The sequence below is a fragment of the Planococcus citri genome, chromosome 4, assembly GCF_950023065.1.
Source record: "Planococcus citri chromosome 4, ihPlaCitr1.1, whole genome shotgun sequence".
NCBI classification, from domain to species: Eukaryota; Metazoa; Arthropoda; class Insecta; order Hemiptera; family Pseudococcidae; genus Planococcus; species Planococcus citri.
In genome coordinates this window covers 15,842,353-15,866,078 of record NC_088680.1, presented here as the reverse complement: position 1 = coordinate 15,866,078, position 23,726 = coordinate 15,842,353, and the positions used below count along the sequence as shown (strand labels likewise).

Sequence of the window (23,726 nt, the reverse complement as noted above, 5' to 3'; positions counted from 1 at the left end):
CCATTTTTTCATCGCCATTTTCTTTTTCTTTTTCTTTTTCCATTTAGTTTTCCAATAAGTTTTTGAATTTTATTCATTCAAAAAAATTCAATTTTAGTTCGTTTATTGAAAAGTTTCAGATGCAGTTTCTCTTGAGAGAGGTCAAATAACCGAATGATGAATTTCAAAGGTGAGTTTTCATTGCTCGGTAATCAGAAATTTGTAAACGAATCCATCGAATATTCATGCAGAATTACCTTTTTGATCGATTTTTTATTTTTTTTTGAAAAAAATATGCAATATGGTATAATTTTGTTACAGTTGTATTTTGAATGCTGCGGAAATCTTCAATTTCAGCTTCTGTTATGGGTTTTCCAGGCAAGAGGCAACCTCAGTGTTTTCGTGTTTCCTTAGTCAGAGATTTTCGACGTTCAGGAACAATTCGAGGCAAAATTATGAAGCATCAACGGCGATTTTTGCAAAGCCGGTATATTTTTCTCCGGTAAGTATTTTACTTAGGAGTTCGCGACGTAGAAATTGGAAACATTCCACCGAGTTCGAGCAACAAGCGGTAATTTGAAACTTCTGTTTCAGGTTGAATTAATTAATCGCTGACGATGCGATTCTCACACTAATTGTGACAATTCGACCAATGCACTGGAGTAATTCGAGTTGGACGCTTCGATGGATTATTTTGATACCTATTACGAACGAATTTACGAATCTAGTTTCACCGTAAACCACCCAATACGCAAACACTCCAGTAAGTCATCGTATTCGCTTTGATTTAGCATTTGTTCGAAAGGTCAACACCATAATACATATACCGATGCGAAAAAGCAAACAAAAACCTACTACAGTACTAATCTGTTCCAGATGCGGTGATTTATGCAGTATGTGGTCTGTCGCAGGCATTCATTCCGACTAAAGACATAATAAGAAGCACCTTAACTGGTTTTTCGTAAAGCGTGAAAGAAGTAGTAACTGTATTCGGTGCCGTACTGATAATAGCGTCTATTTTTGTAAATACTTTAAGGGAAGATGGCATTCCCTCCTTGACATCTGTTGCGTTGCTGTATATCTTTGAAATCTGTGTACTTGAAAGAGCACCCCGCCTACGTGCACTGTGCAACATCTGTTACCCTATGCGATAATGCCGGTAAGTGGTTCGGAAATATATGTAGGTACCTTGTACAAATATGTATCTATTCAACAGGTTCATCGTCGTCGTGTTTACGAGGGTTGTGTTATTCAAAGGTCGTAATTTGATTGTTGTTTTGTTATCGTTAACGTAGATAATCGTGAATTACTTTTGTGATCGGCCTAATCAATGAACGTCTGAAGCTAAAACCATTCGTCAATGTAATGTAAACCATTCTGTATTGGGAACTCCTTACGTCGCGTACGACTATACGAAGTAAATGAGAGCATTTTTTCCGAAATACTATTATTACTTTTCGCTGATATCGGTGTATTTTTTTTCTTTTCCTCTTTCAAGATATATCTAAATACAGTTTCCGTTCGGTTCGGTGGTGGTGTGGTGATAATGTAATGTTGACTGTTGAGCTTTACTTCGTTAGTAGCGTAGATTAGGACTCGTGTAGCGTCGCGTCGTCCTACACTTCGGGTTTTATTATCATTTTTTAAATATATTATGTATCGATGTGTCGTCGTTATGATGGTTAAGACGAATATTAAAATGTAACATCGCGCGCGAACGTTAATTTTTTTTAATTTTATGGTCTAAGTATTCTATTCGACACTGTGCGGTTGCTTGTGGAAGAAAAATCCACTCGAGATTTAGGCGCGAGTTCGCGAGTATTACCAAATGTGTTCGAGTGTTTAATTCTAGTCATTATGTTTCGTTTATCAAATAGGCTGCTTAGTCGGACGATTTTCCCAATTTTCGTGCTCCTGTGTACGCTCCAGTGCTGTTATGGACAAGTTCTAACACCTCCGTATTTCAATCTAGCCCAAGGTAGGCGAATCGCCGCTTCGTCTACGTGTGGAGAAGATGTACCGGAACCGGAACTGTTTTGCAAATTGGTCGGAGCCAATGCCGAGGGTGAAAACGTGCTCATTCAAGGGCAGGTGAGTGGAGATGAATTTTGAAAATTTTTTTAATCGGTGGAATAGGTTGAAGTGTAGGTGTTTGTTGTTTTAGTACTTGTGGATTTCAATTTTTTTAAAGCTTGCGATAAGTCATGAGTTCCTAATAGGTACCTTACCTACTCGCACCTTTTTGCTTTCTCAGAATGAATACTTACCTACAAATGAGCTGATTGGAAGTTCAAAATAAGTTGCTTCTTCGTGTTATTTTCAAATTTTTCGGTATTTTAAATGCGGTTTTAATGAGACGCGTTGGTTCTAAATTCGGAATAAGTTTTTGGGAATGCATTTTTTTTTCAAATTTTGTACTTACAAGGGAACTTCTTGAGGTGTCCGCCTCCGATTTGAACGGGGCCGTGATTTTTAGAAAGAGCATGTTCTAAAACCCCCGAATCCAAATTTTCAGCTGCCCAAGTTCATTTTTCGATTCTTGGCGAATTTTTGAAAATCAAAAATTGACTATTTTGGTGATTTATGCTTTTTTTAAAAAAGTACATACATGATCAATAAAAATGTTCAAAATAAGTCCTAAAACTGATATTAACCCCCAAATCCTAATTTCGCCATTTCCAGCCATTCTGGAGGCTCCAGCGCGATTTTTCAATTTCTCCAGAATTTTGAATTTTCTCCAGAAGGCGTGAATATGAAGTTGGACAGCTAAAAATCGAGTTGTGTGTTATACTCGACCTTTCTAACAAATTTATCCACATTTGAGCCGATTCTGGAGCGGACACCTCAAGAGTGGTGTTTTGACTTTTGACCAGCTTTTTTTCAAAATAAAAATATCCAAAAACCGAAAATTCCTCGTTTGTGAGAAAATTTTTGAAATTTGCGCGAATCGCTGTATTTTGTCATTAATTAACCACACGAGAGCGAATTTCGCCATTTCCAGCCTTTCTTGGGACTCCCTTTAATTTTTGGATATTTTTATTATGAAAAAAGCTGGTCAAAACCCACTCTTGAGGTGTCCGCTCCAGAATCGGCTCAAATGTGAATAAATTCGTTAAACAGTTCTAGTATAACACAAAACTCGATTTTTAGCTGCCCAGCTTCATATTCACGCCTTCTGGAGCAAATTGAAGATTCATGGAGAAAATGAAAAATGGCACTGGAGCCTCCAGAATGGCCGGAAATGGCGGAAATCGACCTCAGGGTGTTTGTTGTGTTCAAAATACAGCGATTCGTGCAAATTTCAAAAAAAAAATTGCAAACGGGAAACTTTTTGATTTTTTTGATTTTTTAATTTCGAAAAAAGCTAGTCAAAAAACTACTCTTGAGGTGTCCGCTCCAGAATCGGCTCAAATGTGGATGAATTCGTTAAACAGGTCGAGTATAACATACAACTCGATTTTTAGCTGCCCAACTTCATACTCACGCCTTCTGGAGAAATTGAAAAATCGCGCTGGAGCCTCCATAATGGCTGGAAATGGCGGAATTCGGCCTCAGGAGGTTAGTTTTAGACAAAACACAGCGATTCGCGTAAATTTCACAAATTTCCACACAAACGGGAAACTTTTGATTTTTTTGATTTTTTAATTTTGAGAAAAGCTGGTCAAAAAAGCACTCTTGAGGTGTCACTCCCAAAATCGGCTCAAATGTAGATAAACTCGTTAAACTGGTCGAGTATAATACACAACTCGATTTTTAGCTGCCCAACTTCATATTCACGCCTTCTGGAGCAAATTCAAAATTCTGGAGAAGTTGAAAAATCGCGCTGGAAGCTCCAGAATGGCCGGGAATGGTAAAATTTGGATTTGGGTAATTAATATTAGTTTTGGGACTTATTTTGACCATTTTTACTGATCAAGTACGTACTTTAAAAAAAAAAAACATAAATCACCAAATACAGTCAATTTTGATTTTTGGCGAACGTTTGAAAATTCAAAATTGACTGTTTATGGCGATTTATGCTTTTTTAAAAAAAAGTACCTACTTACTTGATCAGTTAAAATGGGAAAAACAAGTTCAAAAACTAATATAAACATAAGTATCCAAATCGAAATTTCGCCATTTCCAGCCGTTCTGGAGCCTCCAGCGTGATTTTTAAATTTCTCCATGAATTTGGCGTGAATATGAAATTGGGCAGCTAAAAGCAAGTTGTGTATTACGCACGACCTGTTTAACGAATTTATCCACATTTGAGCCGAATTTGGAAGTGACACCTCAAGAAAGGTTTTTTGACCATCTTTTTTCAAAATTGAAAAATCCAAAAAATCGAAAGTTTCCTTTTGGGTGGGAATTTTCGAAATTCGCGCGAATCGCTGTATTTTGTCCAAAACTGACCCCCTCCCAAATCGAAATTTCACCATTTTCAGCCATTTTGGAGCCTCTAGCGCGATTTTTCAATTTCTCCAGAATTTTGAATTTGCTCCAGAATAAGGCGTGAATATTAAGTTGGGTGCCTAAAACTCGAGTTGTGCATTACACTCGACCTGTTAACGAGTTTACCCACATTTGAGCCGATTTTGAGTATGACACCTCAAAAGTGGTTTTTTGACCAGCTTTTTTCAAAATTTGAAAAATCAAATAAATCAAAAGTTTACCATTTGCCTGAAAATTTTTGAAATTTTGTTCGAATCGCTGTATTTCTTCAAGAACTAACCTCCCTAGAGCAAATTCTACTATTTCCAACCGTTTTTGATCCTCCAGCGTGATTTTTCAATTTCTCCAGAATTTTGAAATTGCATCAAGAAGGTGTGAATATGAAGTTAGGCAGCTAAAAATTGATTTGTGTATTATACTCCACCTGTTAACGAGTTTATACACCTCACAAACGATAAACTTTTGATTTTTTTAATTTTTCAAATTTTGAAAAAAACTGGTCAAAAAACCACTTTTGAGGTGTCACACTCAAAATCGGCTCAAATGTAGATAAATTCGTTAAACAGGTCGAGTATAATACACAACTCGATTTTTAGCTGCCCAGCTTCATATTCACGCCTTCTGGAGCAAATTCAAAATTCTGGAGAAATTGAAAAATCGCGCTGGAGGCTCCAGAACAACGGGAAATGGTGAAATTTCGATTTGGGTAGTTAGTTTTTGGACTTATTTTGCCCATTTTTACCTAACCCGATTTACATATGTACTAATTACCCACCTTAAAATTCAGTCAATTGTTCTCATAAGTTTTGAACCAAAAAAAAAAAAAAAAAAATTGGAAAATGAGCCTACGTGTAATATGTATTCAGCGTTGAGCGTGTGAGTTTGTCTAAACTTTTTCTTTCTTTCCTCCATGAAAAATTTTAAAGTAGAGTCAAGTAGAGTTGAAAAGTGAAAACTAGAAAAAAACTTCAAGACAATCGATGCCGTAACCGTAAACCAAAAATTGAGATAACTCCTTAAATTTCCTGTCTTCGTGAGTGAAAACGTTTTAATCCGTCAAAGGTTTCCACTGAAGATAAAAGGGCGACGATCCTATTCTTTCTTCCATCATAATATCGAATTCCTTCTTTTAACATTTCAAGGACATTAAAAAAAAAAAGTTTCATCTCTAAAAGGCATAATTAGAATACTCGTAGATTTCCAAGATTCTAGTTTCGAAAAAATCAACGAGAACGACCGTTACCCCCTTCTCTCCGCGTCACCTACTCAATGAACCGTGTGAACTTTTAACAAGAGAGATAAGAAAAATGATAAAATAATGAAGTCGATATTACAATGAAACGAAGAGATTCCCTTCTCTTTACTTATCATCTAAGAGGTTAACGTAATCGTTATTTTAATGTATGTATTTAAATTGTAGTCTATTTCAACTAACATTAATAGTTCATTTCAAGCAAATCTGTTTATGAGCATTTTCAAAAAAAAAAAAAAAAAAATGTAAAAAGAAAGTTAAACATTTTTTTAGGTAGGTCTGTATCAAAATTCGAAAAACTCTGAATCAAACTTTATTAGAGAAAGCTCATTTTTTCATAAATAGAGAAAAATATAAAGCTATCATTAAAAAATTTGTGAAAATCCTAATAAAGATTTTTTTAATCTTATTTCTTGAAGTTTTCAAAATGGTTTTTTAAAGTTCCTAATTTTGGTCAAACTTTGAAGAAAATTGGAAAAGTGTTGTGACATATCGATTGTTACTGATTCAAAAGCGCTGATTTCGAATTTTGAGTTATTTTTTCAATTGGACCTGGCTGGACGCCCGCCTCCCTCCCCTCGAGTTTGTGTCTCTAAACGGGGCGGCCAAAATTCCAAAAAATTGAAAGTGATGTTTGGTACGTTGAGTTTCCAATTTTTCAGAGGTGCTAAGTTCAAATGTTTGTATTTTTGGCCCATTTTCTAGTTTCGACTCTCGAATGCTTCTTTAACCCTTCCCCCTACCCCTCATTTTGGGAAAAAAATTGAAGTGTCGATTTTTCGTATTTTGGTGACTTGGTCACTGAGTTCAAATTTTGGTTCATTTTTCGAATAGATTCCGTTGACCCCCCTCCCTTCCCCCCAATCACCTCACCACTACCTCATAACCAACTTTTATGCCATTGCATATGCCAAAGAATTGGAAATGACTTGTGACGTGTCGTTAGTTGAGTTCTCGAAGGCACTGAGCTCAAATTTTTGCTCATTTTTTTTTAGACACGACCCCTTGAATGCCCTTCAGCCCCCCTCCCCTCGGAAAAAGTTCAGAAATGATAGAAATATGATGTGACGTGCTGATTTGCACTAATTTTAAGGCACCCTGAGTTCGAATACAATGTTTTATTTTTTTGAATTCCACTTCTCTGAATCTTCCAGCCCCTTTCCCCTCCCAATTTTGTAAAATGTGAGAAGTTACGATGGAGCTTTTTGTACTATTTCGAGGAAAACACTCGATTTTTATTGAAAATGTGGCTTAAACGTTTTGAGGTCAGTTTTGTCTTAACGAATTCAACGTGTTTTTGCTTTGAAAACAATATTTTTTAATTTTTGACAGACGAGAAACATTTTGGACAGTTTTTAAGATTTTTCTCAGTAGCATTTTCCAAATTCATTTTTTTAATATTTATTTTAATTTTACGAGAAATAGGACTGAAATATTTTTGAAGCCTACTGTAGTTGAATTAACTAGTACTTATCTCGATCATTTTGAATAGAAATTTCAGGATTATTTATCCATTCTTTCTCGATCATTTTGAATGAAAATTTCAGGATTATTTATCCATTCTTTCTGTTTTGTTTTTAATTTGAAATGAATTTCTGAACATGTTTAAGCACAATATTTTTCAGTTTTTCGGCCTGTGCGGTACGATTTTATTTTTTCTGATGATCAATTCATTGTCGTCACTTGAGTGGTCTTCATTTTGAATTTGAGATTTTTCCTGTTTCTTTAGTTGGAAAAAATTCGATAAAAAATTTTCATCTTTTCTAGCAGAATAATTTCCAGAGTTTTTTTTTGTGTTGAAATTGTTTTAAATTATCCAACTTTCAAAAAAAAAACTCTTTTTCTGGCGTCCAAGTTTTTATTTTTTTTAAATTTCATGTTCATTATTATTTTTTTGTCAACTGTGGGGCTCTGTGCAGGAAGGCCAGCATTGTTTAAGGGATCTGGGAAAAGTTTTGTCGTACGAAGTTGATTTTTAGACTATTTTTAGAACAGAAATAAGACAAAAATCGTCATTGAAAAAAAATCTACTGTTTGTGGCTCATGAGCATTGAGAACATTTGTTTCTTGAAATATTTATGGCAATTACCAACAATTTTCACCAATAAAATTTGTATGTCATTCAGATTTCTTTCACTAAGAGTGGTGGGGAGGAGAGTGGAGGGGAGGGGGTGTACAGAAACCATTTCCAAGAATTCTGGGGCATAAATTGATTTACAAGTAATTTTTTGTCGCATTTTTCAATTTTATAATTTTTTTGGATGAGAGAGGATCTGGCACTATTGGATTTTTGTTCTGTTTTTTTTTTTTTTTTTTTTTAATGGTAATCTACTTCCCCTTTATAGACCTTTTTCCCTTTTGAGTGATGTCTAAGCCACCAAAGGTGTTTTTGAAAAATATTTTTCAACTTATAACACGACATCCCTCCTTCCTAACTTTGTATAGAAAGTTGATAGCTCTTTTTCTTCGCTTCCTAGTTCTTCGATATTAAAATTCTTCAATCAATAGCACTTTTCATAAAAATCACAGTTTTAAATTGAAATGATTTTTATTAAATTGAATTTCATCGATTTCAAAATGAAGTTTTTATCGTATGATCCAATCAAGAGTCTTCACAGTATTTCCCCTTCCCTTCCCCTCACTTCTCTGTATTATCTTCAATGTCATAAAAATTGCCAATATTTTCTTTTAACCCTTTTTTGAATTTTTTTCCAACAGGTTTGCGACCATTGCGATCCGAGAAATGATAGCAAGAAGCATCCAGCCCAGTTCGCGGTGGATGGTCGTGAAACGTGGTGGCAAAGTCCGCCTTTATCGCGAGGCATGAAATACAATCAAGTGAATTTAACCATCGACTTGGGACAGGTTAGCAGAATTAAAATTATTTCTCGATCTCATTCATCGCTAAAATAATGTGTAAATTGTAATTGAAACACAATCGTATAATTTGTCGGTTTCAATATTCTACATTCTACATTCGTGACACTTGGCTCGGCTCGTTGATAATTTTTATTCGCCTTCAAACGGATGCGTTATCGCAGTTTACAGGAAACAAACACAAGATTTGTGATATCGATTATTTGTTCAATTATTCAACTCGAGTATAGAGAGTTTGGTAGCCTTTGAACTAGTCCGGTATCTCTGTATGGTTTAAACCGAGAGAAAATAATTATCGGCATTCGCTAACTTAGGCTAATCAAACATTGGGAAAGTGTCAGATGCGTGAAAAATTTCGATAGTATATTTTGAAAATCACTGCGGTGATTATCGAATTCCGAGAATTGATCCCAATTAATCACTGAAAAAACCGCATCGTGTGTATAGGAGAGTTACACATCACATAATGTACTGTACACATACATGTGGAGTAATTATGGTTTTTATTTTAGGAATTTCACGTGGCTTACGTGATTATAAAAATGGGCAATTCGCCAAGACCTGGAGTATGGGCGTTGGAAAGATCAAACGATAACGGAGTCAACTATTTTCCCTGGCAATACTTCGCCGATAATCAAGGGTAATTGGAAAAATACTCGTACGATGGGATTGAACTAATTTTCGCTGCAGTTTTCCATTTTTGACACTTTTCTTCTTTTTTTTTTCACTTTACAGCGAATGCATGAAATATTTCGGTAATATTACTACCTCGATTACCGCCGATGATTCTGTCATCTGCGACACCCAGTATTCTAAAATCGTGCCTCTGGAAGGAGGAGAAGTAAGTGTACCCTCGAGATACCATCTCTTTTACCCTCTTCCCCCTCTCAGGTCTCATTCATTAAATTAATCGAAAATTTTGCAACTAGATCGTGGTTCCGTTGGTGCAAAATCGACCCTCGGCCAGCGATTTCTTCAACTCTACCATCCTTCAAGAATGGACCAGAGCTACCAACGTGCGTTTCAGGCTGTTACGAGTGAAAAATCTCTTAGGTCATTTGATGTCTGTCGCTAGACAAGATCCGACCACTACGAGACGGGTATGTATCGCTCGCTTACGTGGAATATCTATACTTGATTCATATAATCACGTATACTTACATAGATGTAGATGTACTTACATTTTATGTAATAATTTTTATCTCCATATGTTTTGTTCAACGAAGATGCCAATTTATCGGATTATAATTAGGTTTAATGGGCTCTCGGAATACATTTATCACTCGTGTCGGTAAACGGACTGATATCGAGCTCGATGCGGTCAACGTTTTACTAATTATAAATGATTTTTCGGTAAAGGGCAACGTAAACCGGTGTAATGATTAATGGTATACGACTACACGATGAGATAAAATGTACGAATTCGTTTGAATGAAAAAGAAATCACAAATTCAATGGTGAAATTTGTTCTCATCGTGGATTTTTTTTTTGGAGAGGAGCAAATTTTGATAATTTATGGGATACTGATAAATTGTCCAAGTTTCTGGAAAACTGGAAAATAATGGGAAAATTTTGTTCTTCTGGATAAATCGAGGAATTATGCAATTTTCATTCTAAAATCAGGAAATTTCGATGATACAATTGAACAGATAGGTAGGCATAAAATTGAAAATTTTATTTGACTTCAAGATCAGAGCCTCCCTCCCCTTTCCTCCCCTTACCGCTATTCGTGTTGTAGAATAATTTTGATTTTTTTTTGTATTTTTATTTAAATGATTTTGGGTAAAAATAAGCCAAAAGTTTGCTTGAAAAAATTGAAAAAAATTGTCCATGTTTTGATCAGTAAATTGCAAAATTGACGCAAAATATTGAAAAAATTCGTTATTATCTAATGGGTCATTTTTTAGATATTTGGAGCAATTTTTGCAGCCAAGTACCTGTTCACGTAATTTCAGTGTCCAATTGTCAGTTAATGATTGTTTTCATTTTTTCGTAAAATTTTGAGTATTTTCACACAATTTTATCTTTACTTATTTCATAACTTTTTTTCGTTATTTTTGAAATTTTGTATCGATAACTTTGTCAATGTCAATATATTTTGTTTTGCAAATTGTTCAATAAGTAGGTTACAAAAATTGCATCATTTTTTCGTATTTTTCTAAAATTTTGATCAAATTTTGCCATTTGCTGTCAATTTTTAACTTCGTTTTAAAGTATATTTTTCCAAATGCTAGAAAAATTATATAATTTTGTCGCGTTTTTCAAAATTGTTTGATCAGATTTCGTCGTTTGGTGTTGATTTTTTTTACAACTTTTTAGTTTTTTGATATTTTGTGCAATTTTTTCAGTACACAACTAGACATTTTTATAAAATTTCTTAATCATCAACTTCTTATTGGTTTTCAGATAACCAATTTTTAGTAATTCTTCTGAATTTAAGCACTTTTGGCTCTAAGTATTCATGGTTTGATGGTATTTTAATGATTTTTTTTCATAAATTCTATGATTTTCATCAGTTTGTTAATTTTTCCATTGATGTTCAGCTGGTTTTTTTTACCTTTTTATTGAATTGACATTATTGTTTCCCATAATTTCTTGACTTCTTATTTTGACATGATTTTCAAGAAATTTTATTATTTGGCAAATTTTTGCTATATCGTGATTTGTGAGTAATTTGTGCAATATTTCAATTTTTTGGTAGGTAATTTTTTTATTGCTTAGTTACGTTTTGATGATGTTTTATTAGATTTTCATCTGTTTTCAACAATTTTTCCGATGTTTTGGCAATTTTGTATTGATAATTTTTGTAGATTTTAGAAGATTACAAAATTTTATCAAATTTTTTTCTGTTTTAAATAATTTTTTTCGCAATTTCAAGCTAATGTTCCATATTATTTTATCAATTTTCAAGTGTTTTTTTTTTTCATTTTCAGTAATTTTCTTACAATTTTTTTCAAGTTTTCGTTCAGTTTGAGCAGTTTTTTATAGTTAAATGAATTCGTGTAGTATTTGAACTATTTTTATCTTTTTTTCTCTCTCATAAATTTGTTGATTTTTGGGTCAAAGAAGACATTGCGATTTAAAAATGTGCAAAAAGTACTGAGTTATCAATTTTTAAAATTTTCAGGGCACTTGAACCTTCTTATTACAAGGCAGATACTTTAATTTTTCAGTCAGGAAATTTGTTGAAAGGAAACAATTTTCCTATTTGGGGCGGGGTGGGGGGGGGGTAAAATTTCAAAATAAGAGCCATCCTGATCTCTTTTCCAATCCTAGATACGTCAGCATCCTGCAATTTGTTCAGTTGATGAACACTTTTTAGATTTTCAATTGGGACATTTCAACCCCCCCTCACCCCTCCAATCTGGTCTTACCACCTCTGCCTAAAAAAGTTCTTTTGGTTGGAGCAATAAAAATTATGATTTTCGATGGGTGGGGGGGCGGGTCAGAGGGATTAAATTTGACTGTTTTGGGCTATTTCTTCGAGAAATCGAATTTTGATTCGAGAAGTGACTTTAAAAAGTCGTAAAAAGCCATCATTTTTTGTTGAGACACGGTGTTTAAGGGTCATGAATGTCATGAAAAAGTCTTGAATTTTGGTAGGTGATCGTTAAAGTCATGAATTTTGCTCGAAACACACTTGAAATTTTTTTTAAAAAGCCCATGAAATGAAAAAATAAAAAATTTGTTCAAAAAATTAGAAAAATGAAAAAAACCGAAGTACCTAATTTTTGGCCCTGTAAAAAATGGCAACCCTGTTCGATTTCCTCGCAGTTTCAAGTTACTTAATTTTTTTCCTCCGGGGGGGGGGGTGTCAAAGAAAGATTGAACTCCAAAATGTTTGAAAATTTATTAATATGACCACCTTGCTTTTTTGTTTTCCAAACTCATTTTTTAATTAATCTAATATGCTTACCTACGTAATTATGGGATTTTTCAACTTGAGAAATTGTATCGAGATCCTGCCAAGATCGTGTTTTCTCGGTTTCGAAATTTTGTTGGACCCTTCTGACATCATTTCAACCAAAATTTTGGCTTCAGCCTTCATGGGGCATTGAATTTGGATTTTTTAGTAAAAGATAGGAAATTAGGTTTTTTTTTTTTTTGTGAAGAATTAACTAATTTAATGTGTTCTTCTGCTTAAGTAGATAGATAAAATATCTCATCTAATGTATATGCATTTCTATTCTGTAATTTCCAGTACTTCTACTCGATCAAAGATATCAGTATCGGAGGCCGATGCAGATGTAACGGACACGCCGAAACGTGCACAGAAACCGACGAAAACGACCCGTATAAATTAATCTGCGACTGTAAAGATAACACCTGCGGTCATAATTGCGAAATGTGCTGTCCTGGTTTCGAGCAAAAGAAATGGAGTCAATCTAAAACTAACAAGAAATTCGTTTGCGAAAGTAAGCCTGTCAAAAAATTTAATCCTGTGATCCTGAACTCTTTACTTGTACATAGATAAGATCTGGAATTTTTTCTTCGCAGGGTGTAATTGTTTCGGGCATTCGGATCAGTGTCAGTACAACGAGACGGTAGATCAGCTAGGCCTTTCTTTGGATATTCATGGAAACTACGAAGGTGGTGGCGTTTGTTCAAATTGTCAACATTTTACCGAAGGTATCAACTGCCATAAGTGTATTCACGGTTACTTCCGACCTTATGGAAAATATCCCAATGAGACTGATGCTTGTCAACGTGAGTTATCTTGATTTGTTTTTCTACAAATTGTGACTTTTCGTGAGAGTTGTTTATTATTTTCTTTACTTTTTTTGTTTAGCTTGTCGTTGCGATTACGTTTACTCGACCGGTAATTGCGATGATGGTACCGGAAAATGCGAATGTAAACCAGAGTACACGAAACCGAATTGCGACAGTTGTAGCTTCGGTCATTACGGATACCCACTTTGCAGAGCTTGCGAATGTTATACGAATGGTACCTACACTTCGCAGTGTAGTCCGGATAATGGAAGATGTTTCTGTAAACCTAATTACGGTGGAGATTTGTGCCGAAATTGTTCCGACGGATTTTACAGCTTCCCAGAGTGCAAAAGTAATCACTCGTATAGATTCAAGATTTCGTGAAAGCGTTACAAATATGTAATTTTATGAATTTTTTTGTTCTTTCAGCTTGTGATTGTAACTCGGTCGGATCGTTATCGAATGTCTGCAATGTCGAAAGTGGCGACTGCAAATGTAAAAGCAATTTTGGTGGAAGAACTTGCGATCAGTGTAATGACGGATACTATCAGTTCCCTAGTTGTCTATGTAAGCAGAATGATCCCTCGATAAGATGTTTTTGATCCATATGCTTGTTGCTAAAATTGAGTGTACCTATTTCGATCATTTCAGATTGCAACTGCGACGTCATAGGAACGTTACCTGGAATATGTAATAAGGCCAACGGTCAGTGTTTGTGTAAACCTGGATACGGTGGACCCAGATGCGACCAGTGTCTAGCTGGTTATACTGGTTTTCCGGATTGCAAACCGTGTAATTGCTCGACTACTGGGAGTGCTTTTCCTACGTGCGATATTTACGGCAAATGCACGTGTTTGAATCGATTCGCCGGCAAGCTTTGCGATCAGTGTTCCCCCGGATACTACTTGGCGCCTCAGTGTCTGAGTATGTAGTAATCGAATAGCAGATTTGGTGATGAGAAAATTTTACGAGCTTTGAAACTATATTCGCAATAATATTATGTATTACAGGTTGTAATTGCGATCCGTACGGAACGAATGGCGCTAGTTGCGATACTGATGGAAATTGTTTATGTAAGAATAACTTTGATGGGCAGAAATGTAACCGGTGTAAGGATGGGTATTATAATTACCCTGTTTGCGAAGGTATTATCATTTTTGTGTTATAAGCAATTGTAGACTACAAATATTTTTCTTGTTTTTTTTTGACAAATTTGTGATTTTTATTTGCATTATTTGCAGAATGTAATTTTGATCCAGCTGGAGTAACATCGACGTTTACCGGATGTAGAGACTTGGTTGGCGAAACAAAGCGTATCGAATGTAAAACTAACGTAGAAGGAAAGATTTGTAATACTTGTAAAGATTTGTATTGGAATTTGAGAGCTGAGAATACGCTCGGATGTGAAGGTGAGTTGACATTTTTTTGATTGGTTGATTTGAAAAAAAATTGTCGCAATTTACTTTAAGAGGACCGATGGTGGGCGGGGAATAAATGGAGGAGTTGAATGCCCCTCAAAAATTAACATTTTATTGCTGTGTAGACTGTTTGAGCTGTAAATTTGAATGAGAAGGCTTAGTAATTTTTTTTTCAAATTTGATTAATTCAAGAATTTTTAATTGATGAATTCTAATTAATAACCCGATTTGGGGCATGACAGAATCTAAAATGGGGTGAGGAAAAAGGTTTGAATGTGCTCTTTATTTTTTCAACATTTTTGGAGGCGTCGCATTTGAAGCTTAAAAAGTTAACACGACAATAAAATGTTTGAAAATGAATGTGAAGTTGATTTTAGAGATTTTTGGCACATTTCAATGCCCCCCTCTTTCTCCGCTTTATCGTGTATTGACGTCCCTTCTTCACATTATTCGTTTCAATTTTTTGTCAGAAAAAATTGTGGAATTGGGCAAATTCCGGATACCTTGAAAATTTTAATCTGTATTACTCGGGAAGCCCGCATAAGGATCTATTGACCCCCCCCCCCCCGGTCGATCCTCCGGGACAACGTTTTTCTTAAAGGAGGAATCCTAAGGAACATTTCAAGCCCTTGACCTAAAAAAAAAAGGTGGCCCTACTTACAAAATGGTGGTCATTTTGATTGACCGGTCAGCCGAAATTGCAGATTTTGCATTCCAAAATAGGACTTGCACGACATTTTTTTAACCGTACAAAGGTAGATCGAAAGATCAGGCAAAAATTTATCACCTGTCAAAATTTCAAGTGCTAAAGTGCCTTTTTCGATTTTTGGTGAATTTTTAAAAATCTTTAGGCCAACAATGAGGGAAAAAATCAAAATTTTACCTAATTGATCAAGAAAGCTGAAATTTGGAATATACCCTATTTTCGACATGACAAGTCGATTGGAAACTGTTTCAAACCGTTTTGAGAAGTTCTGGAGCCTCCAGCAGATTTTTGAAACTCGAAATTCCCACAAAATTTCATAAAATGGAGTTGGAAAGCCGAAATTCATTCTGCTAACTAATTTCAATACGCTACGAAGTCGACTGCAAGAGGATTTAAAGTGGTTTTGAAGCCTCCAGCGACTTTTTGAAAATTATTGGAGCCTCCAGTAGATTTTCGAAATTTGAAATTTTCCAAAATTTCATCTAGTGGAGATGGAAAGCCGAAATTCATTCTGCGAACTAATTTCAATACACTACGAAGTCGCCTGCTAGTGGATTTCAAGTCGTTTTGGAGCCTCCAGCAACTTTTTGAAAGGTTGTATGGCGTTTTTTGGAAAATTGAAATTTCCACAAGGTTGCTATAATGCAGTCGACTTCATATCGTATTGAAATTACGTAGTTTGCGAAGTAAATTTCAGCTTGCTAATTCCATTTTGATAAACTGTTGTGGGAGTTTCAAGTTTCAAGAATCTGGTGGAGACTCCAGTAATTTTCAAAAAGTCGCTGGAGGCTACAAAATGGCTTGAACCCATCTGAAGTCGTCTTCAGAGGCTGTTAAAATTGTAGTGCAGAGTAAATTTCGGCGTTCCATCTCCGTTTGATAAAATTTTGGGAAATTTCAAGTTTCGAAAATCTGCTGGAGGCTCCAGTAATTTTCGAAAAGTCGCTGGAAGCTCCAAAACGACTTAAAATCTACCTGCGGTTGACTTCGTAGTGTATTGAAATTAGTTTGCAGAATGAATTTCGGCTTTCCAACTCCATTTTATGAAATTTTGTGGGAATTTCGAGTTTCAAAAATCTGCTAGAGGCTCCAGAACTGCTCAAAACGGTTTGAAACAGTTTCCAATCGATTTGGCATGTGGAAAATAGGGTATATCCCAAATTTCAGCTTTCCTGGTCAATGTGGTAAAATTTTGATTTTTTCCCCTCATTTTTGGCCTAAATTTGATTTTTAAAAATTCACCAAAAATCGAAAAAGGCACAGATGAAGTTAGTTTTGATTTTAGGGAACAAATGGATTTCAAAAACAGAATCAGCTCTTTTTAGAAATGTAGAATTTGCATTTTTCAAAATTGTAGACCCCAAATCATCTTTTGAGGCCTTGAGAGATTTCATTTTGATATCGAGGTCAATCGAAAATCAGAATCAATGCATTTGAAAAGTTCTAATTCAATACCGGTATGGTATTTCTAAAATTTTTTGCCATTCTGTAAAGGGCTCAATTTTTGAAATTTTGAAACTCAGCTCTCTTCTGATGCATTGCATTTTTCGGAATTGTAGATCCCATTGTCTCCCACGAATTACAGAATCAACGTCTTCAAAATCTTCCAACTCAATACCTATCGGTTTTTCGAAAATTTTTGAACCTCTAGACCTCCGTTAGAGGGGCGCAATTCTCGAAATTTTGAATCTAAGCTGTTCTGTAGGGCTTTGAAGAGCTCATTTTACAAAATTGTGGGCCCCAAGTCATTCCATGGGATTCTGAGAGGCTTAATTATCTTGTCAAACGAATTTCAGAATCTGAATCAGCGCTTTTTGAAGCTTCTAATTCAATACTTATATTGCATTGTTCGACATTTTTGGCCGCAATGCCTTCTTTAGAGGCTCAATTCTCAAATTTTGAATTAAATCTCTCCTCTAAAGTTTTTGAAAGGTACCTTTATATTTTTTTTGAAATTTTGAGCCGAAGTTATAGAAGACTTGATTTTCATTATGAGATCATACAAATTTCAGAATCAGAATCAGTGCCTTTGAAAATTTCCAATTCAGTACTCGTCGCATTTTCCGGAATTTTTAGCCTCACGCTTAAATGAGGAAGCCCATTTGGAAATTTTGAATAAAAGTTCTCCACTCTGGCTGTGGGGAGCTCACTTTTGATTTTTGGATCAAACTGATTTCGGAATCAGAAATCTAGAATTCGATATCTATATTGCATTTTTCAAAATTTTGGGTCCCAAGTCATCTTCTGGAAGGCTCAGTTTTGGTTTTTGGATCAAATGGGTTTCAGAGTCGGAACCAATTTTTCCGAAGACTTGAACTTTGGTACCTATATTTGACTTTTCTTCGATGATTTGAAATGTTCCCCCTCCTTGTAGAAGTAAGAAAAAAAAATACAAAATTTTGTAGAAGCCAACTTCTTTCCTTTTATAGCATGAATTTCCGATATCAAGCTTAGTTATAAATATTTATATGAAAATCGATATCGGTTAATTTTGGAATTTTTATTTCGCAGAATGTAATTGCAACCGAAGTGGAACTCTCGGTCGGCTTGGTGTTTGTGATATGAAGAGCGGACAGTGCACGTGTAAGTCATCAGTATCGTCTAGAAAATGTGACCAGTGCTCAGACGGATGGTACAATTTGACCGATGGAAACTTATTCGGATGCACGGGTATGAATAATCGTCACCCCTTTTTTTTTTTGTGAATCCCCTGTTCTTCCTGCTTCATCTCTTTTTGATATATTTTTTTCATTGATTTCGGTATTTTTGTTTCTGTACAGACTGTAACTGCGATTCTGGCGGATCTCAATCCAATGTTTGCAACAAACAGACAGGTCAGTGCGCTTGTCTGCCTCGTATCGGTGGCCGAAATTGTAAAGAACCTATCGCCATGCATTACTTCCCCACCCTGTATCAGTATCAATTCGAAGTCGAAGATGGAAGAACTCCGGCTTATACTCCAGTTCGGTATGGTTTTGATGAAAAAGTATTCCCAGGATATTCGTGGAAAGGATACGCTGTGTATTCTCATTTACAAGTAAGCTTTTGAACTCACCCTTCAATCAGTTTGAATCAATTACGAGATCATTCTAACGACCTTGTATGATTTTAGAACGAAACAATTCATCCAATCGTCATCGACAAATCTTCCTTGTATCGAATCGTATTACGTTATATCAATTTTAATCCTCAAGCTGTCACTGGAACTATTTCAGCTGTACCCGAATATAACAGTAATATCGACGTCGAACAGAAATTCCAAGTAAATACGATCTCATCTTGATATTGCAGCTTTCTGTAAAATTGATGGAATATTATTACATGTTTTCAATTGGATTCGATTTCAGGTTGTTCTCAAACCGACCACTGTTCCTGCTTTTGTGACTGTTGCTGGAATCAGTGGCAATATGCCTTCGCCATTTGTGCTCAATCCGGGTCCTTGGATTATTAAAATTAAAACCGAGAAGAATTTATTCTTGGTGAGGATCTTCAGCGATCTTATCGATGTTTACCTGCAAGTGATCTAATGTAATGTTTACCTTTATTAACAGGATTACTTCGTATTACTTCCGGCCGAATATTACGAAGGAAGTACTCTAGTCTCGAACGTAACCACTCCTTGTACATTGGAAAAAACTGACCTTTGCAGAATGTACCTGTATCCAAATATATCCTCGTTCGATCAAGTTAAAGGAGCTGCCGCCTTTATCAGCGCCAACGATAATCGATCACCTGTACAAGAATATTACGACGAATTAGAAGTAAGATTCGTATTTATAGGTAAATCGCTCGTAAATTCGAACTCGTGAATATTGAACGCTTGTTTTTTTTTCATTCCAGAAACCATTGGGAATACCTAAAATGCCAAAGATATCCAGAACTCAGCAAGAATTGTACTTTAATCTGATCCTAGCCCGACCTGGTAAATACGTATTCGTCGTAAATTACGGTACAGTAGCCAATCAAGACACGACCCAGGTTCAAGTTCAAGGCAGTACGCAAAGAAGTGGAAATAAAGGTATCGTGACCGTGTACCCTTGCCGATATCGTACCCTGTGTCGTCAAGTAGTGTCAGATAAAGATGGAAGAGTAGCTGTATGGGAATTGGACTCGAATAACGTTAATTTGATACTGAAGGTGGGTTTCTCGAGCTTCGACAGCTTGCACAGAGAGATTTTAACTAGGTAGGTACCTATTAAATTATGTCAACGAAAATTGCAGGGTGTTGGAGAAGGTATTGGTATCGATTCGTTGGTTGCAATTCCACTGGAGCAATGGTCATTGGATTACGTTAAACCGAAACCTTCGTGTGTGATAAACGATACCAGATGTGTTCCTTCTATTTATCAATTGCCTCCGGATTCCAAACAGGTAAGATGGGTTTTAAAATTAGTGGAAAAAATTATATCTAATGAACGGTTGAATTGATTTGAATTTTTTTTTCAGTTCGATTTCAAAGTTGGCAACGAGAAGAGAATTAGTAAAATTTTACCCAGCACTGTTCTCGATAACAATACCGAGCTCGTGTATTTAGACGATAAAGATTCGACGGTCGATATCACCGGCAAGGTACCCAAACCAGGACCGTATACCTTTATTGTGCATTATTATCAACCCGATCATCCAGGTGAGATTACGATTATAATGAAAAAGATAATTTATTGTGAACGATTGGTGTTTATTGTACGTTTTTTTGTCTAAATTTAGATTTCGATGGAACTGGTGTTATTCACAATGGTCAAATGTACGATACAAAAGTACGCTTGCATCATTGCCCAGGTGTTTCTGGTTGCAGATCTGTGGTCAAACAACAGAATGGAAATAATGTTTTCCAATTGACCGAGAATTTTGTATTTTCTTTAACGGTGAGTAGTTGTTTTTTTTAAGCCTATGGGCTGTGAGTCTTTCGATGAACGTTGGGTTGTGAATTGAATTTTCTTTTTGCAGGCTCGTAAAGGCGTATGGGTTCAGTATATATTGCTCATACCAAGCGATCGGTATACCGACGAAATCACTACCGAATTACCTTTTGATCAAACGGTGATGTTTATTTCAAAATGTGGTCAAAATCATTTCCATCTGGATACGTCGCAAGAAGGTAAAATTTGAATTATTTAAATGGACTATTTTGGTTAGGTAATTTATTATTAAAGAAAACTTGCAAGTTGTGCGGTTTTGATTTTGACAAAAGTTGAATTTTTGGAAAAAGCTTGTAAAATTTCTGTGTACATAAATTTCACCACTTGCTGATTTTTAAATTTTTCATAAGTCTTTTCGAAGACTAGAAAATAATAATCTAGAGCGACTCGTACATTTTAATTGTTACAAAACGTAGGTTGTTTAAAAACGGTCAGAAGTTGATGGAACATAAAATTTTGAAAAATTGTTGGAAGTTGCGAAAGAGTTGATAAAATGATGGGAAAAATTGTGCAAAAATATGAGAAAAATAAATAATAATTGTTAAATTTCTGAAACGCCATCACGCCATGAAAAAATTGATGTTGAGTCTTCTCTCAGAGGAAAGTTTTGAATCATGGATATGTTTTTTGGTGAAGTTGACTTGATGCTCGATCAGAAGTGATCATCCGGAGGAGGTCTTCAGCCTGATCCGGACAAAGCCTGACTGTGAGCTTTGCTGAGATCTTCCGCAGTCTCGTCTGTTGATCCGGACCAGGTTTTTAAGCTATTGACTTGCCTGTTTGGCTTTCCAAGGTCAGCTATTTTGCATTTTAAGGTCATGGACCCCTTTGTCCGGACTCTTAAAGGCCACTGACCTACCTGTCTAGGCTCCCAAGGTTGTCTGGCCTTTTCATTTTAGCTTCCCAAGGTCGTCTATCTGCTTGGCTGGTCTCTTAAGGTCATTGACCCGTCTGACCGCCATCTTGAGGTCACTGACCTACCTGTCGAGCCTCTCATGGCTGTCTGCCTGTCTGGACTCAAATTTGGTAAAATTGTCAAAAAAATAATGTGAAAATTTGGCAAAATTTTTCAAAATGAAAAAATTGGGTAAGATTTGCAAAAAATGAGAAAATTTGGTAAAATTTGCAATAAAATGAAAAAAAATGTGTTAAAATCGGCTAAAAAATATTTTAAAAAATCGAAAAATTATAAAAAATGAAAAAATTTGGTAAAATTTACTAAAAATGAAAAAAAATAGCAATATCTGCTAAAAATGACAAAATCCGCAAAAATAAAAAAAAATTGGTAAGTAGCAAAAAATGAAAAAATTATAGTCCGGAAGCTCACTTAAGGATCTATTGCACCCCCCTTCCCGTCGACCCTACGGGACAACTTTTTTCTTACAGTGGGAGTCCTAAGGAACATTTCTAGCCCTTGTACTCAAAAAAAAAGTGGCCCTACTTACAAAATGGCGGCCATTTTGATTTACAGGTCAGCCGAAATCGCAGATTTTGCATTCCAACATAGGACTTGCACAAAATTTTTCAAACCGTACAAAGGTATGTAGATCGAAAGATTAGGCAAAAATTTATCACCTGTCAAAATTTCAAGTGCTAAAGTGCGTTTTTCGATTTTTGGTGAATTTTTGAAAATGAAATTTAAGCCAAAAATGAGTGGAAAAAATCAAAATTTTACCAAATTGACCAAGAAAGCTGAAATTTGGGATATACCCTATTTTTGACCTGCCCAATCGATTGGAAACGGTTTCAAACCCTATTGAGCAGTTCTGGAGGCTCCAGCAGATTTTTGAAACTCGTAATTTCCTCAAAATTTCATCAAATGGAGTTGGATAGTCGAAATTTACTCTGCAAACTAATTTTAATACGCTACATATTCAACTGCAGGGAATTTTCACGTCGTTTTGGAGCCTCCAGTAATTTTTTGAAAATTACTGAAACCTCCAGTAGTTTTTTGAAACTCGAAATTTTCCCAAAATTTCATCAAACGGAGGTGGAAAGTCAAAATTCATTCTGCAAACTAATTTCAATACGCTACGTAGTCGACTGCTGGTGGGTTTAAAGTCGTTTTGGAGCCTCCAGCGACTTTTTGAAAGGTCGTATGTCGTTTTTTGGAAAATTGAAATTTCCAAAAAGTAGCTGGACGCTTCAAAACCATTTGAAACCACGACGTAGTTGACTTCTTATCGTATTGAAATTAGTTTGCGAAGTAAATTTCAACTTGCCAACTCCATTTGGTAAAATGTTGCGGGAATTTCAAGTTTCAAAATCTACTGGAGGCTTCACAGTAATTTTAAAAAAGTCGCTGAAGGCTCCAAAATGACTAGAACTCACGTGAAGTCGTCTTCAGAAGGTGTTAAAATTGGAGTGTAGATTAAATTTCAGCTTTCCATCTCCATTTGATGAAATTTTATGAAAATTTAAAGTTTCAAAAATCTGCCGGAGGCTCCAAGAATTTTCAAAAAGTTGCTAGAGACTCAAAAACGACTTGAAATTCACCTGCAGTACTTCGTAGCGCATTGAAATCAGTTTGGAGAATAAATTTCAGCTTTCCAACTCCATATTGATGAAATTTTGTGGGAATTTCGAGTTTCAAACATCTGCTGGAGGCTCCAGAACTGCTCACAACGGTTTGAAACCGTTTTCAACCGGTTTGGCAGGTCGGAAATAGGGTATATCCTAAATTTCAGCTTTCTTGGTCAATTTGGTAAAATTTTGATTTTTTCCCCTCATTTTTGGCCTAAATCCAAAAAAATGCTGAAAAATTGGTTACAAGCCAAGTCATACGCTATGAAATAGTTGAAAATCAATCAAGTATTGCAAAAATTATGAAAAAATCTGCAAAATATGCTGTCAAAAGTTGCGAAAAAGTTGATGCAAAAAAAATTCGGCAAAATTTAAAATTGATGGAGAATTTGTTGAAACGTCATTAAAACAGTTTAAAGTGAATGAAGGACGATGAAACTAAGCAAAAATTAAGAAAAGTTCCTCAAGAAATGCTTCAAAAGCGATCTATGGTGATTTGAACTTTTCAAAGTGGAACTCAAGGTCATTGTTGTGATCAAAAAAATTTGAAATGAACAATATAGAGCATAGAGTCATCCCCTTCAGTACCTCTTACCTCCTTATCAAGTTCAAACTCAATTATTTGATAACAGCCTGGCTACAACTTCCTTTCCATGGGTTTACGAAGATTGTTATGAAATCTGATGTTTAGGAACCAAAACTAGCTAGAAACATTTTTCAAATGAAACATTTTTTTTAAATGGATCAAAATTCTTTAAAAATTGAATCATCTACTCGAGTAGCTTCAATTTTAACTAACATGGGTTTGATGGGTTCACAATGCATTCTTTTGATTTTTTTTTCTTATCAAAGTTGAAAATCTTCAAGTGCTTCCTCTTCGAAATGCAACTATTTTTAATCAAAGAGTTTTT

At 35.4% G+C, this 23,726-nt stretch overlaps 1 protein-coding gene across 1 annotated transcript in view; it reads left to right on the top strand.

The window, feature by feature from the left end:
* The first annotated feature begins 1,303 nt into the window (after window positions 1-1,303).
* The window catches only part of LanA (laminin subunit alpha), a 112,315-nt gene continuing 89,892 nt past the window's right edge, over window positions 1,304-23,726 (top strand). The window contains exons 1-22 of the mRNA XM_065362157.1: window positions 1,304-2,070; window positions 8,381-8,527; window positions 9,052-9,179; window positions 9,275-9,380; window positions 9,469-9,639; window positions 12,741-12,954; window positions 13,037-13,246; window positions 13,329-13,601; window positions 13,679-13,816; window positions 13,901-14,173; window positions 14,260-14,394; window positions 14,491-14,658; window positions 17,885-18,043; window positions 18,154-18,410; window positions 18,486-18,635; window positions 18,721-18,852; window positions 18,925-19,134; window positions 19,214-19,510; window positions 19,595-19,744; window positions 19,820-20,000; window positions 20,081-20,238; window positions 20,321-20,471. Of these exons, the coding sequence (XP_065218229.1) occupies window positions 1,837-2,070; window positions 8,381-8,527; window positions 9,052-9,179; window positions 9,275-9,380; window positions 9,469-9,639; window positions 12,741-12,954; window positions 13,037-13,246; window positions 13,329-13,601; window positions 13,679-13,816; window positions 13,901-14,173; window positions 14,260-14,394; window positions 14,491-14,658; window positions 17,885-18,043; window positions 18,154-18,410; window positions 18,486-18,635; window positions 18,721-18,852; window positions 18,925-19,134; window positions 19,214-19,510; window positions 19,595-19,744; window positions 19,820-20,000; window positions 20,081-20,238; window positions 20,321-20,471 (4,042 nt within the window). The 5' untranslated portion in view covers window positions 1,304-1,836. The remainder of the gene's footprint in view (window positions 2,071-8,380; window positions 8,528-9,051; window positions 9,180-9,274; window positions 9,381-9,468; window positions 9,640-12,740; window positions 12,955-13,036; window positions 13,247-13,328; window positions 13,602-13,678; window positions 13,817-13,900; window positions 14,174-14,259; window positions 14,395-14,490; window positions 14,659-17,884; window positions 18,044-18,153; window positions 18,411-18,485; window positions 18,636-18,720; window positions 18,853-18,924; window positions 19,135-19,213; window positions 19,511-19,594; window positions 19,745-19,819; window positions 20,001-20,080; window positions 20,239-20,320; window positions 20,472-23,726) is intronic.